At 43.8% G+C, this 23,711-nt stretch overlaps 2 protein-coding genes across 7 annotated transcripts in view; both read left to right on the plus strand.

Annotated features, from left to right (window-relative positions):
* LOC116948509 (neutral amino acid transporter A-like) overlaps positions 1 to 13,143 on the plus strand; it is a 49,471-nt gene extending 36,328 nt beyond the window's left edge. Inside the window, exons 8-9 of one of the 2 annotated variants that reach the window (XR_012945907.1) lie at positions 1,006 to 3,250; positions 3,294 to 13,143. Coding sequence is in view for 1 of the 2 variants with exons in the window: in XM_032965238.2 (XP_032821129.1) it covers positions 1,006 to 1,240 (235 nt within the window). In the remaining variant the exon portion in view is untranslated. Of the gene's footprint in view, positions 1 to 1,005 lie in introns of both variants that reach the window. The other variant, XM_032965238.2, reaches the window with a different exon arrangement.
* Positions 13,144 to 16,000: 2,857 nt separating this feature from the next.
* HEATR5B (HEAT repeat containing 5B) overlaps positions 16,001 to 23,711 on the plus strand; it is a 56,942-nt gene continuing 49,231 nt past the window's right edge. For 2 of the 5 annotated variants that reach the window (XM_032965239.2, XM_032965240.2), the window contains exons 1-5: positions 16,002 to 16,324; positions 18,231 to 18,454; positions 20,243 to 20,454; positions 22,174 to 22,282; positions 23,408 to 23,557. In XM_032965239.2, coding sequence (XP_032821130.2) covers positions 16,018 to 16,324; positions 18,231 to 18,454; positions 20,243 to 20,454; positions 22,174 to 22,282; positions 23,408 to 23,557 — 1,002 coding nt within the window. In that variant the 5' untranslated portion in view covers positions 16,002 to 16,017. The other 3 variants (XM_032965241.2, XM_032965242.2, XM_032965243.2) reach the window with 3 other exon arrangements.

A 23,711-nucleotide genomic window follows, 5' to 3' on the forward strand; every position in this document is an offset into this window, starting at 1 on the left:
CGCATCCCCCCCCCCAACCCTCCGCATAGGCCGTGTATTAATCCAAGACATGAATCCAAGTCCCGGGCAAGGCCGGGTAGTAAAGCTAGTTCTTAATAAATCTACAGAAGACAAGACAGCGTCCCTGAGAGTTACATTACAAGTATATGTTTAGAGTATTTGGCTGCTATAAATTTCCACACGATAAGCCACTTCGTTGAGCTATCATTTGTGGCCAGGTCGCTTCTGAAAAAGAGCTATATAGCTCAGTGAGCCTTAACTGGTAAAATAAATCAATTGTTTACAGTTACAAATTTTTAAAATAGTTTATACTCAGGGTGCACAGTTTGGGTATGACCTAACCCGAGCAAGTAGCAGGTCAAAGTCAGATCAGACCTGATACTCGCTCGGATTATTGTGATCAGAATTGTAATGAGTACCTAATAAGCAATTACACTCTCGTGTAATACTTAATGAGCTACAGGGTGGCTCAGTGAGCTGGATGCTTTTGCTCGTGATTGGAATGTTTGGATTTGAAACACAGCTGAGATGCCCTTGCAAATGAGATGTTCCATCTCAAGGGATTATCCAGGTGAAATTATTTCATAAACATAAATTGTGATGGGAGAGACAGGTATAGAGAATGGAGGAGGGTAGGTTGCCATATTTGCATATACTTTTAATTAACTTACTACGGCTTATGGTCGATTCTTCTTCTGGGATTGAGTTACACCAAGGTAGACCTGATTTCATAAGTGGGCCAGGCGTCTTTCTGTGTGGACTTTGTGTGTTCTCCCCTTGTTCTGAATTGGTTTCCTGCCACAGCTAATAAAACATACAACATAACCGGCGTTGCTTAAACATCGCAATTATTGACAATCACTGGCAAGTTACCCATTCGGGAATACATAGTCGCAACCATTGCCCTCCCCACTGTGAACCTGTGCAGGACCCTCCTGAAAAAATAATGCCGATTAATAATAATCATGATGATGATGAGCTTGCACTTTGCGTTTCCATTGCCAGGGACCGCACCTGCACCGTGCTCAATGTTGAAGGCGATGCCATCGGCGCTGGGATTCTGCATTACACCAACACGGAGCGAGAGGAGGCGGTCGCGCCGGCCGCGGAGGAACTCGCCGAAATCAAGATGGAAACGCCGATAAACGGGCGCTCAGGCAGTGAGGCATCGCCGCTGATCCGGCACAACCACGTCGTGTCTCTCACCCCCACGTCGCCCGCCCAGGAGTCTGCGCTCTGAGTCGAACGCGAGGACATTGGAGATACACCTTACTGCAGTCCCATGCCCAAAGGCAGGTGATGGTAAATCTGTGTTAGTACTCCACATTCAGTGGGTCACCATATTATGATAACTTACAGCACTGATTCGTTTTTATAATTCTTAAATATAAAAAAAAAATACATTGAGGAATTGATTATATTTGTAACCTGGGTTAATGCAAGCACACCAGCAGCTATTGTACGTAGTTATCCTTGCACACTATGATTCTCCCGATTCATAGTTTATTCTGGGTTAGATCATGTAGGTGTGATGTCTGAAATAGTTTGTGGAGGTGTGATGTCTTGGTTAGATTGTATAACGTCTGGGTTAGATCGTGGAGGTGTAATGTCCACCGTGAATCAAGCTGTCAAGTTGGACACATGTGCCCGTTGGTTTTGTTCTTCAGCAACCGGTTACGTTGAAAAGCGAGCAACATTTAACGATTTTTCGCGTGACATTTCAACGGCGAGTACAAACCACCATCATCAGGCGATAGCAAGAGATCATATCGGAGTGAATGCACTTCCTGATCTGGCTCCTGGAGTAGGTGCCATGCCACCATCAGATCAACGATGCAGGAGAACTGGATTTGATCAATAGAATTGAATGCAGATTAACCGGTTGTAAGTGACAGGGTTAAATAGTGTAACAAGGTGAAGCTGATTCATTGTTGGTGAAAATATCAATCGGTTATATTGAAGTGTGTTGTATTAGTCATGATTGATATTAGTTACATTAAGCTTCATTGTTTACAAATCCCCTAGGGTTATATCGTAAGGTGTAATTTATCCGTCTTTCTGGTGATTTTTTTGTGATTGGAATATGCAGGTAAGGTGAATTTAAGAGATTATTAGTTTTTTACATTCTTGTAATTATGATGTTTTATTTTAACTTAAAAAGGCAGAGTTAATTGATGTTATGAATATATTTAAGCATTATCTTCATAGGAATACTTAATTTAGCATCTTAATGAAAATGTGTTCTTAATTCGTTTCAGGGCAGCGCTTGGTCTATAGCAAGTCACCCTGTTCATGTTGTTTTGCCTTTTATCAATTTAATTTCCCCAATTAATGTTTGCCAATAATAATAATACATTTTACACTAAACTTTAATCTCACCAGCGAAAATTGTGTGCCCTTCCTGACATGCGTGTTCAACCGCAGACATCTGCGTCTGTGAATATTTAATAATTGATGTTCTATGGTTCTTTCGGTAAAGTCACGTAGATAGAAGGAAAAATAATAACAATAAAATAAAAAATGGGTTCTCCCTTATCTCCGGTTGTGGCCAACATTTTCATGGAAAAATTTGAGACGGACGCCATCCAGAGGTACATGGATGACATGTTTGTAATCTGGCCATATGGCCGACCGGCTCTGGAACAATTTCTCAACCACATCAATTCCATACACCCAGCCATCAAATTCACCATGGAGGTAGAAAAGGATGTCATGCTACCCTTCTTGGATGTCTTAATAAAAAAGAGACCAGATGGCTCAATGAGCCACTCTGTCTACAGGAAAGTAACCCACACTGACGCCTACCTAAAACCTGATTCCCACCACCATCCATCCCAGAAGAATTCCCTCATCAAAACGCTACACCATAGAGCTCAATGTATCTCCGACCATGAACACCTGACCAGTGAACTCAAACACGTTCACCGGGCTCTCAAGGCGAATGGATATTCTGACTACACAATCCGCAAAGCCATCACCCCAACCGTGAGGAAGGAGCCATCTGAAGATCCAATCAAAACGATCACCTTACATAGCAGGGATAACCAAAAATATTTCCAAAATCTTGAACAAACACAAGATCCAGGTCCGATTTAACACAATGCATAAAATCCGTGACATGATCCCATCTTGGATGGACAAGATTCCTGACATGCAATATCCCGGCGGCTACAAACTAAGCTGTATCTGCGGCAACAGTTACATAGGGGAAATCAAACGACATGTCTCAGACCATATTCGTGAACATAAGGCAGATCTGAAACACAGCAGGACCAATACTTCGTGAACATAAGGCAGATCTGAAACACAGCAGGACCAATACTTCTGCCGTGGCTGATCATTACTTTAATGCGGCTGGCTCACGTGAAATTGATTTCTCTAAGACGATGGTACTTTGCTAGCTGACTGGCTATCAACAAATATTTGTTCACGAAGCCATCTATATATACAGACACAGACACAATTTCAACCGAGACGACGGTTTTAAACTCAGCAATCATTGGAAAGATGTCTTCAACCACTTTGGGTCATGACTTGATTTGTGTTTTCTTGTCCACCTCCACCGTCAGCAGTGAGTGTGTGGAGCGAGGTGCAATGCTTTGATTGGTGTTGACCTACTGCCGGTGTCGGAGCCCTCTCCTACATTAACATTAGCTGCCCTGCCCATCTCTAAACCTTTATAAACAGCTTGCCCTCAGAGGCTAACGTCCCTGTTGCTGATGACGACCACTTGCGTTGCGATCGAAACGTCGTGATATGTTTTTAATTCACTTTATTTTTATAATTTTATTGTTATTCTTTTTCTTCTAGCTACAATACATGACTTTACCGAAAGAACCATAGAATATGAATTCCTGCAGTCACGAAAGTTTTAAGTAAAAATATTTGATGTTCTTTAATTCGCGTACTAATTTTACGACCTTTTCGACCAATGTAGCATTTGCCGCAACATACACACAGGCTGGTGGACACCTTCTTATCGGCTAAAAATTATATGTAATGGATTACGTAGTATGGTGAAAGTGGCGTAGTGTTGTGTAGTTGTGTGGTGTTGTGTAGTAGTGGTGCAGTGTATCCGCACAGTATAGCAGGAGTTTTGTGTAGTGTAGCGGTGTAGTGGTGCAGTGTAGTGGTGGAGTGCAGTGGTGCAGTGTCATGTAGAGGTGCAGTGCAGTGGTGCAATGCATTGGCGGAGTGCAGGGTAAAAGTGCAGTGCCATGTTGTGCACCGTATCTTGCAGCATCAACAGTGACTGGTGACAACAGTAGCAGACAAAAACTACATTCACATCCATAATCATCATCATTATCATCTATATCAATGTTTTAGGTATAGCGCAGAGCTTCTGACAGTGCCCACATTTCATCTGCATACTCAAGCTGTTGCCTGTGGGAAATTTCAGACAGCATGATGAGTGTAGCACCTTCTTCTATCTCGGTCGCAGATCTCTGCGATCGAGATAAACGTGTGGTGCTCTGATCTGCCGTGTTTGTTGGTAGCAACGTGCATGCATCACAGGCTCCCACCAGGACTGTGCCCTCTCGAAAGACAAAGACCCCCCCGTGTAGCCTTAACAGACTAGTGGGGCAAGTGCTGTTAGCGTGCACCTGTGAAGGCCGGCACGGCACACGCGGGGTGGGTGACCAGTATCACGCCCGACCAACTTTGTCTGCCCAGTAGCGATGTTTACAAATCGCACTCGGTTCGAATTTGAGGCTAAGTCGACCTAGTGGAGGTCCAGGACCGGTTCAGATATTCGTCACCGGTGTTGGCCGTGAGCGGGAATCGAACTCGGATCGTAGCACATGGCGCTAACCGCTACATCGCTGCTCCCCACTGTGCCCTCTCCCCCTGACTCTACACAGACATCCGCAGACCCCACGGATAATAGGCTGTGTCTGTCCCCGTCATGACCAGTTCTTTCTGACGTCAGTGACATTGTAAATTAAACAGTAGAATGAAGCAGTGCTGGTGGCGGTCTTTGCAGTTGTTTTATTTGAACCAATGGATAAAAGCAAAAGGAGTCGAGCAAGTGATGGTCGCAAATGAGTGGAGTTTCACTCTTCTAGATACCGAATGCGCATCACTCAATATCTTTTTTATTTAATCCATTCATATGGAGCCAGTGCACCAAGTAAGACTCCACATGTCACTTGTTTCTAGATGTCTCCATGTTTGAGTATCTTGCATCTGTGTATGGAAATTATATCTTTCTCTGTGTTTGCCTGAGAGTGTGTCTGTGTATTGATGTATGTGTGCGTGTGTCTTTTATACGTTGGCCTTCATAGGTGCTTGAAAACAGCACTTTCCACAACAGTCTGTTGAGCCTATTCGTGGGATGTTTTTCACTATCTGTTTCTGTTTCTCCATGTTTCTCACTTTCGCTGATGTTTTCCCTATATCTACCTTGTTGCGTAACTCTGTCTCATTGTATTTCTCCCTCTTTTTTGCGAATGGCTCCATTTCTAGTATCTCACTCTGCCACTGCTTGTTTTTCTGTGCTACTGTGGTTTGCAATTCTGTATTTGCATATGTCTCTCGGTTTCTTCCTAACTTCTGCCACGGTGGCGAGATGTTATCTCCCTCGCCTGGTATGCAGGAGTTTGTAGGTTCGATCTCGACCCTGATGTCTGTATATTTGGAGTTTGCATGTTCTCCCTGTGGTGGCGTGGATTTTTCTCCGGGTCCTCCAGTTTTTCCCTCCGCATTTAGAAGCTTGCGCTTAAAGTATTTGGCTGCAATACATTTCCACGTGATAAGCCACTTCATTGAGCTATCATTTGTGGCCAGGTCGCTTCTGAAAAAGAGCTACAGTATAAAGCTCAGTCGGCCTTACCTGATCAAATAAAAAATGTGTTTAGTTTTAGCTTATGTGTCTATCTTCATGTCTATCTCCTGTGTTTCTAAATCTGAGATGTTTCACGACCAAACACAAGTGTTCCACATAAATACACAATTGTGCCATTTTTTAAAGGCTCAAAGCAACCTAATTCATTTTATGAAAGGAAGCACAAACAATCTATTAATCAGATTTTGTTATTTTGTAGTCACCGAATATGAGATCGCATTTCTTTAAAATCTGAGACGGATTAATTTTAAACTGGTAAATTTGACCAAAACACTACACACACACGCAGCGTCTTGGACACATATGCACATGTATATAGTTTGCGCTGAAAATGTTAACAAGCACAAATCCGAACACCACAAGCCTGTACAAGCACCGCCATCTAATCCCATCTTAAAGAGAGGATAGTCGTCTTTAAAATATGGAAATTCCCCAACATTGATCCAAGCAAAGCATGACTCTGCTAACGAGACACTGCACGTCGAAACCGCTCCAGAGTTTGCTGTGCTGAATCAATGTTGCTGAAATTGTGCACTTTCAGAAGGCCGTTTCGCCGATGGGCAGTTAAAGAATTACTTTTCAGTTTACGTGTAAAGAAAGACATGTGAATGGGACAATTTGTCTGCTTATATCTTTTGATTTTAAATGAGTTGACTGCTATTCATAAAAGGTCTTTTGGGTTAGATCGCATAAATATAAATGTGTTTCATCTTTAGACCTCCTTTGCCAGTACCAAAATGTAATAATCGGGTTTTTCCCCTTTTTTCTGGCAACAAAACTGAAACCTTTTTACAAGGATTCATGTCTGCATTAACCACAATACCTGCAGTCAAAATGCACACAAAAAACATACTATGATAATATATACATTGTCCTTGAAACTGATTGGTCCACACCAAGGGACGTCCCTTGGTGTGGACCAATCAGTTGACTGCAGGTATTGTGGTTAATGTAGACATGAATCCTTGTAAAAAGGTTTCAGTTTTGTTGCCAGAAAAAAGGGGAAAACCCCTATTATTATAAATGTGTTATTAAACTCGCCACCACCCGACACAGCCAATTAGGAAGGTTTGTCACGTAAACAAAACATGCCAATTAGTTACTAGTTAAGCACACCGGTTGTGTGTTGGAGGGTAAATCCACAAGATTTACAATTCGAGTACCGTGACGTTTTGTCGATAGTCACAACCAGCCTTGTCAGGCGACAGCCGGTGTGCTGAACTAATAACTAATTGGCATCTTTTGTTTACGTGACAAACCTTACTAATGGCTGTGTGGTGGCGGGTTTAACGACACATTTATATTTAAGCGATCTGACCCAAAAAACAACTTTTATGATATTATTAGTCGTGAAAGCCTACGTGTTAGATTGGCTGCTTTTATTGTCAGAACACTGAGGTTTTTGAACAGCCCTTTACAACCTAATGATTAATCAAGCAAGAAATTAAAGTTGAGTATTTAAACGTGCATTTACCAACAATTCAATATGCAGCCTCAGTAACGCGAGGTGCACAAATTCCAACCTCGGGTTATGCTGAGTAGTGAAATGCCAGATTTTTTTTTTACTGAGGGCTGCTTGTTCAGTGGAACAGTCAAACATAAATATTCTCAGGATATGTACAGTGAGTTCTATTACAGAATTACAGACAGCCAGCTTTACCGAAAAATAATATATTTATGCCAGACAAGAGCACATGTGTAGTCACTTTACAAGGGATGCCATAATGCGTCGACAGGGTTGTAACACGGTAATAATAACAAAGGTAAACGAGTTTAAGCCTAAACATGTGATTGTTGTAGCAAGTTAAAATCCTAATTTGTTTAAATGCTTCTTAGAAGTATTTTCACGGTATCAAATTAAGTCACCAAGACAAAGTATGCATGTGAGCCAAGAATATGGAATTGAATGTATGCGATCTAGATTTGAAGTTTTTGTGACTCTTTGGTTTTTTCGGCATTTTGCCTTGCTCTCCTTGCTCGCCCTACCCCACACCCCCTCTCTCTCCTCCCTGGCCCCCCCCCCCAACTCTCTTACCTACATAGCCTCTTGTCACAGCAGCCCTCTTGCCCACTTCAGCAATTGTTTCTTGCTGTGGTTGTCCCACCTGATGACGGACGCTTGTGTTGCGCCCGAAACGTCGTGATTTAATTTATTTTATTTTATGCCTACGTGACTTTACCGAAAGAACCAAAGAGTATGAATGTATGCGCTTCGTGAAAAAAATTGTTAAAACCCTGAACTGAGCCATGATGGGATTTTTGGAACAGGAGCCAAATTTGAGGTGAGAGCGCGTGCGTGATCTGGTAGAGGGGGTCCTCAATTTTTCTGGTACCACACAAGAGGTAATGAACAAAATCGTGTTTACATCATTTTACATATTAAACATGGGAAATGTCGGAGTGTAATAGTTAGCACAGTGGACTTGCCATCCACAGGTCGCTTGGTTGAATTACATCTCCCGGCCTGGAACTGCAAAAAGTGTGTAATTTTCTAACATTCTCCCACTGCCTCTGCACCCAGCAGGGTAAATGGGTGCACCAGCGAGTCTAAACTGCAAACTATTATTTAATTTTACCAGGTAAGGCCCACTGAGCTACGTAGCTCTTTTTCAGAAGCGACCTGGCCACACATGATAGCTCAATGAATTGGCTTATTGTGTGGAAATTTATAGCGGACCTGGAGAAAAATCTGCTCGACCAAAGGGACAACATGTCAGCTGCAAACACACAGGAGGCGTCAGGGTCAGGATTGAACTCACGACCTATTGTATACCAGGCGAGGTAGTTAACATCTCGCCACCGTGAGTCGATCGGCAGGTCACGTGTGTGTTGGAATAAAGTGTGGGTACGCCCACTATTTAGATTATTTTTCTGATATAAATGTCCAAATGATAAGCTACTTTGTTGAGCTATCATTTGTTGCCAGGTCGCTTTTCAACAATAAGTTAATACGTCCGTGGGCTTTGTCTGGTATGATGGGGATGGTTTAGGTTTATTTGTATGTGTTTGGGTGATTTGTTTACCTTTTTGTACTTTGCACTCCTTTCATGCTTTTGTACTGTTTGTTGTTGTAACGTTCTTACCCGCCCCGACTGGAGATCTGTGATAAAGAGCTTTATAGCGCATCGGATTCCTCCAGTATAAATAAATATGATTCTGATATTCTGATAACACATGTGGTCAGCGTGCAAGAGAAGAACTGACACCCTCTGGAGTTCGCTCTAGAGGAGGCCCTTCCACCAGCAGTGGCGTGAGCGAGCAATTTCAAGGCCGTACCCTTTACCTATCAGATATTAAGTAGCAGGCGTTTAAAGATGGAAATTATGAACATCTACCTGAATATGAATGCGAAATAAAGTTCTAAATGATGATGCACTTGCCTTGCTAGATTGTGGCCAATATAAAATCAAATAGCAGGCAATGGATTTGTTTCAGTTTACTAAAATATCACCAGGGAATGCCTGTGAAATGAATGTGGCTGAGGAGCGCGACACTCTCGGTGAGTGTGTCATCCACAAAAGCTCCTGTGGCCCAAAAACTAAACACCCCCCAACGAATTGCCTTGATTATACACGTACTGCTGGGAAACAACCTATGGATTCGATGTGAATTTACTTGAAGACACCGTACCAATCAAACTTTCAATCTACAATAAAATGTTCGTGTAATGCATTCACAATAGAAATACCGTAGCTCCCGTTTGTAATAGAAAGTTAAGTGAAAATTTACATTCATAGTTTCAGTGTTAAAGTATATTGCACACATTCGTGTCTTGGATTCATTTGTATTTTAAACGTTTCATTATCATTTCTCTACTTCGAAAGCTATATTCCAACATATTTTTTTTAAATTGTACAGTATTTTTAGGCACCAAACTGCAAACGTTATCACCAACTAACAAGTCACAATTCTCACTGCCACACAATTCTTTTGTCTACACGATAGAAGAGCCATTGCCCAACACCTTAGCATGGTTGTTTTCATAGTTATAAGGTAGAACGTGTTTACAATGATGGAGTTAGTGTCTTATCATTATGTAGTTATACCTCCTAAATATTGTTATAGTTATACACACACCATGCATCACACATAAAACCTGTCTGATGCAACTGCGAAATGATCAAATACCAAAATGGTTACCACCATCGAAGAGCACACACATTGAAGCAAATAACTAAACCATGTGTTATATACATGTGTAGTGGGGTTCACGGAGACACACACTTTAACTTGGGCAACACGTTTATTGCTACACCCCGACAGGGTAACTGCATAAACGTACAGGATAACAACATAGGTGGTGACTACCACGTGTAACTAAAACCACAACGAGGTAACTACACTACAACGCGGTAACTACATAACTGGGTCAGTCAGTACCGTACTGCCTGACCCACAAGCCAAGCGTAACGATCGAAGACAAAAGACCGAAGAGACGTAGCACGGCAGGTTGATTCCAGACAACAGCCCCGATCGGCTCTCGGGACCTTCCTTATATGCGCCTGAGCGTGGCCTGGCTCTGCCCATAGCCACACCCCCTTCTGGATCCTACTAGAAGGTTCTAGGCTGCATGTCACGTGTCCCGCTCGCCCCCCTCGGGCCCCCCTCGGGCCCCCCTTGCTACCCTGTCCTGGTCACGTGCCCTCTCGGGTTCACCCAGAGTATCATGCGCTGGCGTGCCCTCTCTCTGCCCGTTACCGGAACCATGCCCCCTAGGGGCCCCTTCCATGGCCTAAACACCCTGGTGCTAGAGAGAGGCTCGTAGTTCCTCTCTATTCTCAATAACTGGCGCTAGACGCCGTAGTCACTCAATATACGTCACTACACATGTATACTGTAATGTAAATACAGAAATAAACCGTATGTTTCAGGTTGTTTAATACTTTCAGTGTGTCTGGTATAGGATTTTTAGTTTTAAGTTATCAGGGTTTTCATGTGTTTTTTTCACTCTTCTGCTGAATCGTCTTTGTGGTCTTCGTTGTCAGTCCAGGGCGAATTCGTGAAAATGTTTGTGTTTACATGGATTTAATGCAGTAGTACGATATTGTGGTACCATTTTTGTGTAGTGGGATTAATTAAAATACTGCAAAGAAAATGTAATATTTAAGATCACGGCTATGCTTCATGATAATTCAAGACAAATTGGCAATTTGTGTTCATGCCATCTATAAACTGATTGGTGAAGATACTCTTTGGTTCTTTCGGTAAAGTCACGTAGATATAAAATAAAATAAATTAAATCACGACTTTTCGGGCACAACACAAGCGTCAGTCATCAGGTGGGACAACCACAGCAAGAAACAATTAATGAAGTGGGCATTTTATACCTACATGACTTTACCGAAAGAACCAAAGAGTATGGATCCCTGCAGTCACGAAAACTTCAAATCTAGATTGGTGAAGAATCGCAGCCAGAAAATGGCATAATACAGACAGACGGTAATGCTGGTTAAATAATAAAACAAAATTGAGTGCTTTTGAGAAAATGGTTATACAAAAATGACAAATTATATTGTCACATCAATTATTTTCAATCTATGGGACACTTTTTGGCAAGTATCAAGATGATGAAAAAGAAAAAAAGGCTTTAAGCTTTCTGGCAAAAATACAGGAGGTGTTAAAATGTGAAAACACCAATCAGACGCCTATTAAAAGGGTATCAAGTCTGCTTTAACCACCCATGCTTGTGGTAAAACATGCAAATAATTGTTTTCATAATGTATATACTGTCCTTGAACTTGATTGGCCACACATTGTCAGAGCATACCGTATTTGTATTAGAAAAAGTATGTGGTGTCTGTTAGGTGTTTGAACTTTTTAACACCTGTATTGTTGACAGAAAGGGTGAAGCCTTTTCTCTTTTCATCAATGATTTACTGGTATGGGACAATGCTTATCAATGGATATGCAATGAAATATTCAATGCAAATGATAGAAAATTTGATCACCTGCGGAGGATGAAAGTATGAATGTTTAAAATACCACCCCTGGGGATTTAATTGCAAACACAAATATAACACTCCACAGTTGTCCTAATTAAAACTACCAGTACTTGGCACGATCTGAAGAGAACACAACATGCGATGATGACGGTCTCAGGATGAGACCCACATGAGGATATGGCTGGTGGGGAGATTAAGCCATTTTGTTACATATGGGTGTATCGGGTTGCACATAACTCGGGTTAAAATCTACAGCATTAATAGGGATGCCTTTGATCAAGCAGTCGATTTGAAATTGTTTTGGAGGGGTAATGCTGCTGGGTAAGGCCTGCGTGATATTGTTTCGATCAGTGCAATAGTCATAATGTCTATTGTTTCTGTAACTTATCTCGATTGTAATTTGATCAGTCTTAAAACTAATCTGCTTGATCTGACGCCGCAGTTATTTAATTATTTGACATGAATTTATTTTCGCGCAATATTTTCGACAATAACAATTTCGACAGTTGTTTTTGCAATGATTTATATTTTCTTCGTTGTTGTACCTTAAATTATTTTGCGTTTTTAATGTTGGTGGCACGGGTCACTGCTGTGAGACACACCCTGGTCTCATGAAATCTCACCTGGTTTACGCAAATGAACTTGACTTGATAAGCTCGAAGTTTTGTTTAAAAATTTTTTAAAAAAATAAAGTTAACAGCTCGTACGGTTATACCTTTAATATAAATATATTACGAACAAAAAATGTACACACGCGGACAAAATATCACAAGCATCTTTTAAATAGAAAATACTGTTTGGTTCATCATTCATGATTGTTTTCCATTTGAGTGACAGTCAATGACAATTAGCAAAAATGTTATTCGGAAAACAAATTAACAGTAATAAATGAATATTATTATTACCTGAAGTTACTGTAGTAATATAGGAAGAAGTTCATTAATATGGAACAATTCGTGCGGCTGTAGCTGGTGCAAAGTTCTCAGCTGAGTTCCGTATACTGGCGTGACTTTGTTGCTTTGAGTTCAGTTTCACGGTGGTAATGTATCAATGCACATGTGTATGTATACGTACAGGTCAATTGGTGTAGTGTGGGTATTGATGTGATTGGAAAGTTCATTGCATAAGTTTAATTCAGCAATGCACAGTTATTGTGACCAGCTTACAGCGGTGAACTATTTTTGAAGTCGTGTATCTGCACTGTAATGTCACAGCTTGCAGAGATGTTTTAGACTTGTAGATGTTTTAGAATTGTAAGTTAAAACTGATCGGTCGTGTGTAAGCACTTTTACTCTATGTTGAAAAGAAAGTAGTGTAGACTGGTAATAAGTATATTAAATATTAGAAAACAAATTACCTGGTATCTCTTTTTCTTCTTTGAACTGCATTGCGTCAATGTTTTCTGATGCGTATTACCCGTATGGTGGCACAGTATTTAACCTCATTCGCAACCATGACACCGTATTGACGAGTCATGCGGGATATCACCAATCCTAGACCCCTTCAACATTGACTGACAAAGTACAAGGTGGCTTCATTCAGAAGTCCATTGACGAAGCTATTTTATATACTACTAGCGGGAAGTACCCGGCGTTGCCCGGGCGAAAAATATATTTTAAAACTCCTCAAAACTGTAAAAACATAACATATACAAATGAGAAGAAAACTTTTATCATTACCTCATTAATTAAAAATAACATAGAACCCAACGCGCGGTGGGAAAAAAAAACTTACGCTCGCGTGCCAAGATTCGATTCTTTAAATCGCGCAAAGGAATCTAAGGTTATAGATTTCTTTAGAATCGACCTATTCCCGTTTCATCGATACCACAAACGCTCCCCAGATATCGATTCTCGCCAGTCCTGCATGCGGGTTGACGCCACACACTTCATGGTCATCCCCCCCCCCCCCCCCAAATATATATAAAAGTCTATTTTATATATTTTTTACATTGTGTACAGTCCGGAAGCTACCCACATGCCAAATTTCAAGTTTGTTGCATGTCGGGAAGTATGCTAAACATTTCGAACAGACACATTAACACATTTCCCTTTTATATATATCCATTATTGCGCCCCCCCCCCAATTTTTTTTTATAAAACTCTACTTTTAGAGTTGTATAATTTTTAGGGGTTACAGCTGTTACATCTGTCAGTCATCTCAGCCAACACATTGCACCTGGGTCTGTCCCGTGACCTTTCAGCGAGCCTTCGACACTTCACATGGCCTCAAAGTGCAACTGGCCTGGCACAGGCGCAGTTCACCGTCACTTAGTGGCGAATAGCGGGTAATGGTACTACCAAGAAGGGCCATCCCCCCCTCCCTTTCTATACATGTGTAGTGACTGACTCAGAGACACTAAGAGTAGGAGGCACTCTGTTTATGAACACGGCCTGACAGTAACACTTAGTAACCACAGTTCCCAGTCAGGACAGTTGGTAGACTACCTGACTGGCGACGCCGAGATGGTGAAGACGGAGACGACGGTGAAGACTCCAGCAGCATGACGGAGATCTCACTCCAAACGACAGCCTCGAGGTCCCCCCCCCGGGGCCCCTCTTATACTGTCAGCGTGGCCTGACTCTGGCCACGCCCCCTTGTGGAACCTACTAGCGGGTTCTCGATGTGCCCCTTCCGTGACCTCCTCGATCCCTCTCTGGTCTACCACGTGGCCTGCTGTCAGTCAGGGCTGCTGTAAGCTACAGATCCCCTTCCCTGCCAGCAGCCAGCGCTATGCTGCTACGTGACCGATTCTATGTCACTACACACCTGTTATTGACGAAGGTGAGTTTTTTTTGTCTGGTACTTGTAGTCGGGGGTTTATAGCTACAGCTCACCGGTGAGTGATAAGAATTATAACCGGTAAACTGCTTTCATAATTGATTACCGGTAAAAGGTGCAATTCCTACAATGTCCTGCTTACGTCACTGCTGGTGGAAATGCATCCACTACTCATTCCATACCTGTCAACCCATACGGTTTACTCCGTATTCTTGTACAGGGAAATAGAGTTTTCAGGACCATATGGCGTACAGCCATTTCAATACGGGCATTTTTTTCAAAAGGGCACGGGGTGACCAATAAGGTCTGAATTGGTCTGTAATAAGGTAGGCACTGGTAAGGGGTTGACAGGTATGTCATTCATGCTAGCCAGGTGTGTTGAAACTAATTTTAATTTTACCAGGTAAGGACCACTGAGCTATATATAGCTCTATTTCAGAAGCGACCTGGCTATCGTAAATGTTAGTTCAACGAAGTGACTTATAGTGTGGATATTTATAGCAGCAGCTAAATACTCTAATCACGCGACGTTAATTCTAAATGTTGATGGGAAAACCCGGAGGACCTGGAGAGATACGCAAATTCCAAATATACAGGCGTCGTCAGGGTCGGGATCGAACTTCAGTTCAGTTCATTTATTAGGTATAGCCATGTGAGCCATTCGGCTCTTGAATCGGGTGCAACCGCAACAAACAAAAACATGAACAAGAAACATCTTAAAGTGACCACACGCAACAGAAAAATCCAGGAATAAACAGCAAAGTCTTCCAGAAAAAGCACCGTATATCAATGCTGTGTGCAAAACATCCCAGTGGGATGCAAGTCAAACAATAACAACCATAAGACAATTTAGATTAAAGTTATCAGTCTAACTCTGTACAACAAACAAATATGGCTAAACCAAAACGTTTTCGAAATCACCAAAATAAAGCTATAAAAACAATGTAACAGTGATCATAGGAACTGTGATTCAAATTTAACAATATACGATATACATAACATGTACGACCAAACTTTGCAGCCATAGCTGCCAGCATGAGTCACTCCATAACAGCAGGAGTATCAGGAGGAGTATCAAGAATTTTCGATGCACCTTTAAAGATCAGCACACGATAATCAAAACTCAAGATCATACTTTGAAGCGGTCATCCGGAGTGATACATTTTATTTCAGGCCACTGAATAGCAGTGGCAGCTCACGATCTCCTGCATAGCAGGCGAGGGAGATACCATCTGGAAGGGTTGGCCGTACCCACACTTTATCCCAACACCACCCACCACCACCCATCACCACCACGTGCGCGTTGCCCCCAAGTGTGCCGACGTCAGCCGCAACGTCACGGGGGACAACGTCGCAGCGTGGCTCGCGGCGACGTCATCCCCCATCGCGACCGCGGTGGGGTGGGGGAAAGGCAGCCGATGACGCGGGTCCAGGGGCCGGCCTAACATGACGTCGGCCGCGCGCGTGACGTCACGCGGGGAGTGTTTGTGTCGCCCCCCACCCCTCACCGAAGGAGGACGAAGCCGCAGCCTCGGGCGTCGTGGCCGCCGAGCAGAGCGAGACTCTCCCCGCAGCAGGAGCCGCAGCAGCCGCAGCAGGAGGAGGAGGAGGGACCGAGGCGCGGACTGCGCGACGACTGCGCCGCGCGCTGTCCGCGTGCCGCGGGTTCACGGTACGAGACCACCCGCCCCGCCTCGCTGGCAGCAGAGCGGCTGGAGCGGGGAGAAGCGCGGCGGTGCGGTGAGGCGAGGAGGTGAACGTCTCCTCCGCGGCCCGAGGGGGAGCCGAGACCCCCCCCCGCCCCGCTCACGTCCAGCCGTGCGAGACACTGAGACACCGGGGACCGTGAGACACTGAGACACCGGGGACCGTGAGACACTGAGACACCGGGACCCTAAGACGCGGGGCCCTGAGACTCTCGGGGCCTAAAGACCCGGCTGGGGAAGGTGGGGGCCGGGCTGAGACACCGGGGACCTTGAGGCCCCGCGACTGGGGGGAGGTGGGGGGGTGACGTTGGGGGGTTGTGGGGGTGACGTTAAGGGGTTGTGGGGGTGACGTTGAGGGGTTGTGGGGGTGACGTTGAGGGGTTGTGGGGGTGACGTTGGGGGGTTGTGGGGGTGACGTTGGGGGGTTGTGGGGGTGGCGTTGAGGGGTTGTGGGGGTGACGTTGGGGGGTTGTGGGGGTGACGTTGAGGGGTTGTGGGAGTGACGTTGAGGGGTTGTGGGGGTGACGTTGAGGGGTTGTGGGGGTGACGTTGGGGGGTTGTGGGGGTGACGTTGAGGGGTTGTGGGGGTGATGTTGAGGGGTTGTGGGGGTGACGTTGAGGGGTTGTGGGGGTGACGTTGGGGGGTTGTGGGGGTGACGTTGAGGGGTTGTGGGAGTGACGTTGAGGGGTTGTGGGGGTGACGTTGAGGGGTTGTGGGGGTGACGTTGGGGGGTTGTGGGGGTGACGTTGAGGGGTTGTGGGGGTGATGTTGAGGGGTTGTGGGGGTGACGTTGAGGGGTTGTGGGGGTGACGTTGAGGGGTTGTGGGGGTGACTTTGAGGGGTTGTGGGGGTGACGTTGAGGGGTTGTGGGGGTGACGTTGGGGGGTTGTGGGGGTGACGTTGAGGGGTTGTGGGGGTGACGTTGAGGGGTTGTGGGGGTGATGTTGAGGGGTTGTGGGGTGACGTTGGGGGGTTGTGGGGGTGGCGTTGTGGGGTTATGAGGGTGACGTTGTGGGGGGTGACGTTGTGGGGGGTGACGTTGAGGGGTTGTGGGGGTGACGTTGGGGGGTTGTGGGGGTGACGTTGAGGGGTTGTGGGGGTGACGTTGAGGGGTTGTGGGGGTAACGTTGAGGGGTTGTGGGGGTGACGTTGAGGGGTTGTGGGGGTGACGTTGAGGGGTTGTGGGGGTGACGTTGAGGGGTTGTGGGGGTGACGTTGAGGGGTTGTGGGGGTGACGTTGGGGGGTTGTGGGGGTGACGTTGAGGGGTTGTGGGGGTGACGTTGGGAGGTTGTGGGGGTGACGTTGGGGGGTTGTGGGGGTGACGTTGAGGGGTTGTGGGGGTGACGTTGGGGGGTTGTGGGGGTGACGTTGAGGGGTTGTGGGGGTGACGTTGAGGGGTTGTGGGGGTGGCGTTGTGGGGTTATGGGGGTGACGTTGTGGGGGGTGACGTTGTGGGGGGTGACGTTGAGGGGTTGTGGGGGTGACGTTGAGGGGTTGTGGGGGTGATTTTGAGAGGTTGTGGGGGTGAGGGGGGTATGCGCCCAACTGCGTAGCGCAGCATCACGGCAGTGCGCACGTCTTGTGTGGGTGTCGTGCCAGGGAGGCCCTGGGGCCGGCGTTTTCCGTCATCATTTAACACCAAGCTCACTGCAGCGGTCTCGACTCTTGTGTGTCACATCCGCAGGACTGCGGCCTGTAAACAAACGAATGCACCTGGTGGTTGCTGGACACGTATAGGGGCCCTCCACAAACCTACTGGGCGTCTGTGAAAAAAGAGCCTTATAGCTCGTCGAATTCTTCCAGTATAAAGATTCTGAACTTGACACTTTGTAATGCGTGTCAGTTAGACGTATAAGTTGTAACTGTATAAATATAATGTGGTAGTGTTGCGAGCCTGATTCTATTTTAATGTTTTGTTCCATGCCTCGCCAATAATTTTGTCTTCCATCAGTTTCCAACGCGGCTGGAGCGGAATGTAGTGATTTGGTTTTGAAGAGTTTTGGAGTAAGTGGCACTTCCATCTCGACCTTCGGGTTCCGTAACAAAACGATGGAGCTGGCTCACAGTCTGTTGCTCAACGAGGAAGCCCTGGCACAAGTGACCGATGCCAAGAAGCCCATATTTGTTTTTGAATGGCTCAGGTTCCTCGACATTTATCTTGCCACCGCTAACAAGGTACGTAACTGGTAACGTTCTCAAACGGTGTATTATATTTTTTTGATTTAAAGCTTTCGTGACTGCAGGGATTCATATTCTTGGTTCTTTCGGTAAAGTCACGTAGAAATGAAATATTGTTTCCCTTCTACTTGACTTTACCGAAAGAACCAAGAATATGAATATTATATTATTGTTGTTGTTGTTCAAGACCGGTGTGTAATTGAGTGTATGCGCTAATTATATATGGCTTTGAAACGTTTGCAACATTGAAACAACGCGGGAGTTGACAAGCATTGAAATTGTATTTACACTCCAAATTATGCATTTGGAAATGTTTTTTAGTTTGCTCTATCTCTGAACTTCCTGCAGTTTTTGAGCACATTTGTGTCGTCATCAGTATTTCTTTACAGCCTGCACACATTTGCCTTTTGTGATGGGTTTGTTTTTTCGTTTACAGCAAGTATTTGATTTCAATCTGAGTTTGATTCCCTGCCACAGATAACATCAGTGATGAGTGATATCTAAATCTGGTCATGGGTTTGCTAGGCCAACTCCGATGTAAACGGGTACAAGTATAGGACATGCAGCTGTAGTGGTTCTGGCCACGCCACGCCTCTGCGCACTGTGACAGGTCTTAAATAAGTGCTTGCTGACAGTATTTGCTCCAATATTCATCATGAGGCTATAAAGGCGAATCCTTTGTCTTGTATAGTGTTTGTGCCTGTAGGTGTGTGTGGTGAGCGGTAGTGCAGCGGTTAGCGCGCCGTGCTACGAACCCGGCGACCCGAGTTCGATTCCAGCTCACGGCCAACACGAGTGACGATTATCTGAATCTGTCCTGGGCCTCCCCTAAGTTGCCTCAGCCTCAAATAAGTATCTGGTGCGATGTGTAAACATCGTCACTGGGGAGACAATGTCGGCTGGGCGTGGTGCAGGCCACCCACCCCTTCGTGTACCGTTCCAGTCTCAAAGGTGCTCGCTAACAGTACTTGCCCCAACCTTCTGTTAAGGCTTCACGGGGGGGGGAGGGTCTTTGTATGTGGTCATTACAACTGTGCTGGTGTGTGGTAAATGGGTATTTGCGAGGGTGTGCACTGCAGGTGGTAGATGGATGGTTCTATCCATGTTAATGTATCGATCTTAACTGTACGATGTTAAAATTCAGATTCAACAAGATCCATCATTCAGTTATCTGGTATTTGTCAGGTGAAATTCTTGAATAAAACATAAACCTGTTATTCTGTTCATCCCAACATTTAAATTATATTTTTTATGACCGGCATATGTTGTTCCATTTATATTACAATTATATGGTATGTGCATATTGTGCAGTTTTTGCACATTTACATTTGGATCGGAATAATGGTCACTAACAAATATATTATTTGAAAACGCTGCAATGATATTGAAAAATGTAAAAATAGAAACCCATGTATTAAGAACAATGAACATTTAAATCAATATTAATAAAGTTAAGTCTGTGCAACATACTTCACTCAAAGAGTTGAACAAAACGAGTGATGAAATTACCATGAGAGAGAATGTCAATATTAGATTTGACAAAGATAAACTACTGACGAAATATGACATTTTAATATATATGAAAGATCGATTGATTTTGGGACATAATGGAAGTTAATTTATGCCTGAATTGTGAGCATAATATAAATCCATAAACCATGAAGGTTCTATCTTGCTTCATGATGTCACCACTTATATATTTTTTGGAGAAAGTGCAACTGATACTGGGTAAAAGGAAATGTTCCATCACTTACCGAAAATTGTAATATGTTTTTTTATTCACAGATAGACACAAGGCAGAACCAGAACCGGCTGGTGGAGCAACTCACCAACTTGATGAGCGAGGCCCCTGGGCCACCGACTCGTAGACTCATCGCTAAATCTCTGTCCACCCTCTACAGCATTGGCGACACGTTTTCAGTCTTCCAGACCATTGACAAATGCAATGAAATTATACGCAGCAAAGATGACTCACCCAGTTATCTGCCAACAAAACTGTAAGTCGTTGATTTGAAAAAATATATATTGTTGCACTGTTTTGGTGTGCATTTTATAATTCTGTGAAATGAACCTTATGGTGGTACCCCGGGGTGCCATAGAACCCCGGCTCTCGCATAATGTCCGTGATGCAGTCAGTTTTAGTCTGTTGATGGTCGGCGATGCGGCAATAGACTCATCTCGACGAGCTGCACACGATGCACTATTCAAAGTTTAATTTTTCGATAACGTATTTTTTATGCTAATGTTTGGCGTTTCGACATCGAGGAGTAGCACTAATTTTGGATTGATTGGTACCCGAGTCGCGGAGTTAAGTACACCCCTGGAAAAAATAGTGTCCCAGAAATAAGATATTTAATTTCCATGGCCATTTTGTATTATTTGGTACCCTGGGGTACAGCTATAAGGATCAAAGAATAGATACCTAAAATAATAAAAAATTATGTATTCAGTTACATTGAAATTTTAATCCTGGATAGATTGTTTTGTGGACCAAACCATTCAGCTCCACCCCAAACCCACACCTCGTCACACATTTTACATATATAGCCCGTCACCACACACTCCCTTTACCACAGCTCTCACCACACACCCTGCCATACCTCACCTCGCATATGTCACCATACACCCTTAGCCCCGGTGCCAAGCCAAATGCAAGTGTCAGTCCATGAGGGATCACAGCATATGTGATGCATCTCTAGCGGAATAACAATGAACTGGCCCAGGATTCATGGTCAATTTCACTTTGAATACCCCAACTACAGAGCGTTATATGTTTCGTTACTGGTTAAAACCAGGATTGTATTTTTTTTGTTTAGTTCCAGAGCAACAACTTCAATTTCGTTTTGGTTGATGAAAAATGTCGTATAACTCTTGTTTTCAGTTAAGTTTGACTTCCTGGTTTCTAGCCATCAATTGGGTAATATTTTCGGTATGTTCCCCTTTTGAACACATCGGTACAGGTAACTTGGCACCCTCTCTGCTGCTGCTATCATAGTATATTGCCACAATTTACATTTGTTTTATACAGGGGTGGGGAACGTCCGGCCTGCGGGCCGTATAAGGCCCGCAAATTAATTAGTCTGTTCCAGCCATCACATTAGGGGTGAGTTAATTCAATGTTTGACCAAATATAACAGGCTAATTTTTAAGTTGATAATTTTGTATGGCCCGCGAATGATGTTATAAATATATAAATGGCCCTTGACAGAAAAAAGGTTCCCCACCCCTGCTTTATTATATGACATTGTGTTTTTTTTATATAAAGGGTTTTTTTCTGTTAGTATCGTCCCATTCCTAAGCATAATGAATATTGTTTCTGAGCAGTAGTTCAGAGCTATCTTTGGGCTTTCCTGAATCTTGCAAGGTGACAGTAAGTGTAAAATGTAGGCACTGATATTGACCAGTCACCACACAGGTCTTCCTTAAAGCAGAGGAATGCTATTATTTGGGTCTTTTGGTAAAGTCACGTAGATAGGTTCAAAGAAAATAACAAAAACGATGACGTTTCGATCGCAACACAAGCAGTCGTCTTCAGGAAAAGGGGCCCTCTTCCCCCGTCCCCTCTTTTACGAAAGCTTTAAGTCAAGATTTCAGAGGAATACTGTTCATCTTGGCTAGTTTAATGTTTACATGTTTGACTAATGCAATATCTACCATGATTATTTTTACAATGTTGTCGTTTTGGGTTTTAATACGAACGATGTGTTCCTTTTTAGATCTGCTGTTGCCTGCATTGGAGCCTTGTACGAGAAGCTGGGCCGCATGTTGGGGAGCTCTTTCCCCGACACTATTGGGAACCTCATCAAAGCTGTTAAGAGCGCAGAGGTGCAATATTAACAGTGACTTTAAATTGCACACGTCACAGATAACTTGTCAGCATTTTCTACGCTTTAATGACTTGTTTGAATGCTATTGTTTTTTATCACATGATTAATACGCTATTCATACCGTCACTGAAATTTTATATAGGTGTGTGAAGTGTCCAATTCATGTTTTTTTTTGTAGTCTGCAACTGTGGGTTGGTAGAGTAAGATAACACCGAGGTTATGGTTCCCCTCACAATGCTGCCACTGCTATACATCTCTTGCCCTGCATTTGTGTGCATAGCCAATCTGTTTAGAGACATGCCACTCTTTGCTGGCAGGTTTGTCAGCTGCGCATGTTTTATAAATTAGAGACATACGATACCTCTTAAAAACCACTACCAAGCACATGCAACGCAAGGCTAAAACAAGGCTCAGAATGCAGGTTCCAAGACCGATTCCTGAAGTCAAGGCTTGTAATACAAATGTTATTTTACTTGTACTATAACGTGGAAGTACTGAATTGCAATTATAATCGGATGTATTATATGCCACAGCCATGTCAAACATTGAGTTTGCTTGTCATTTCAATTAGCCTTTGTAATGTTAAAATACAGTAGTCCCTTGGTTAACAGTGACATCGGTTAACGTTTTTCGGTTAACGTTGTGCCCTTCCATAGGACCCCCATGGTTTCGACAAACCGCTAGAATATTGATTAACCATACGTTTATGTTATGCACGCAGGCGCCAATTTTGGCCAATCCGAGCGCTCGTAATTGGGCTGAACCATGGCCTCAGCCAATCGGCGTCGTCCATATATGAGCGTTTATACCTTGACTGGCTTTGTTCACATTACGTGTTCTGTTTTAGCAGTGGAAACAGCTCTCTCTTCGATTAACAGTTATTTCGGGTAAACAGTAGTTTTCGTGGAATGAATAAAAAAACGTTAACTGGGGGACTACTGTATACACACAATTTTAATTATATTGAGGACATTTGGTGGCCCAGGGGGCACCACTGCTTAATGTGGCAATCAGAATGGCAAAATTTTTGAGAAAAAAAAGTGGTTTAAAGGGGCATTATGAATTCCTTCTTTGCTCTTATTTAATTGAGGTGCGTGTCATCAATGTTTTGTTGTATTATCAGTCGCAGGGTCGAAGTGAGATTATGATCAGCTTGCAGAAGATTCTGAGTGGTCTTGGTGGAGCAGCAGCTTCGTGTCACAGGGACATTTACAAGTCGGCTCGTGTTTGCTTGACTGATCGCTCAATGGCGGTTCGGTGTGCAGCTGCAAAGGTATGTACTCTATGTGAATGTGTAGCAGGTGACGTTTCTTGGCAATGGCCCTTCATAGCACACCAACAAGGGGTCATTGCCTGAAACTTCAACAATTATATATATTTTTTTGTTTTCTGCAGTGTAGCTCACAGAGATATTTTTTATCATTGTG

The sequence above is a fragment of the Petromyzon marinus genome, chromosome 33 (genome assembly GCF_048934315.1).
Source record: "Petromyzon marinus isolate PM22_M1 ecotype Great Lakes invasive population chromosome 33, UKy_Petmar_22M1.pri1.0, whole genome shotgun sequence".
NCBI lineage: Eukaryota > Metazoa > Chordata > Hyperoartia > Petromyzontiformes > Petromyzontidae > Petromyzon > Petromyzon marinus.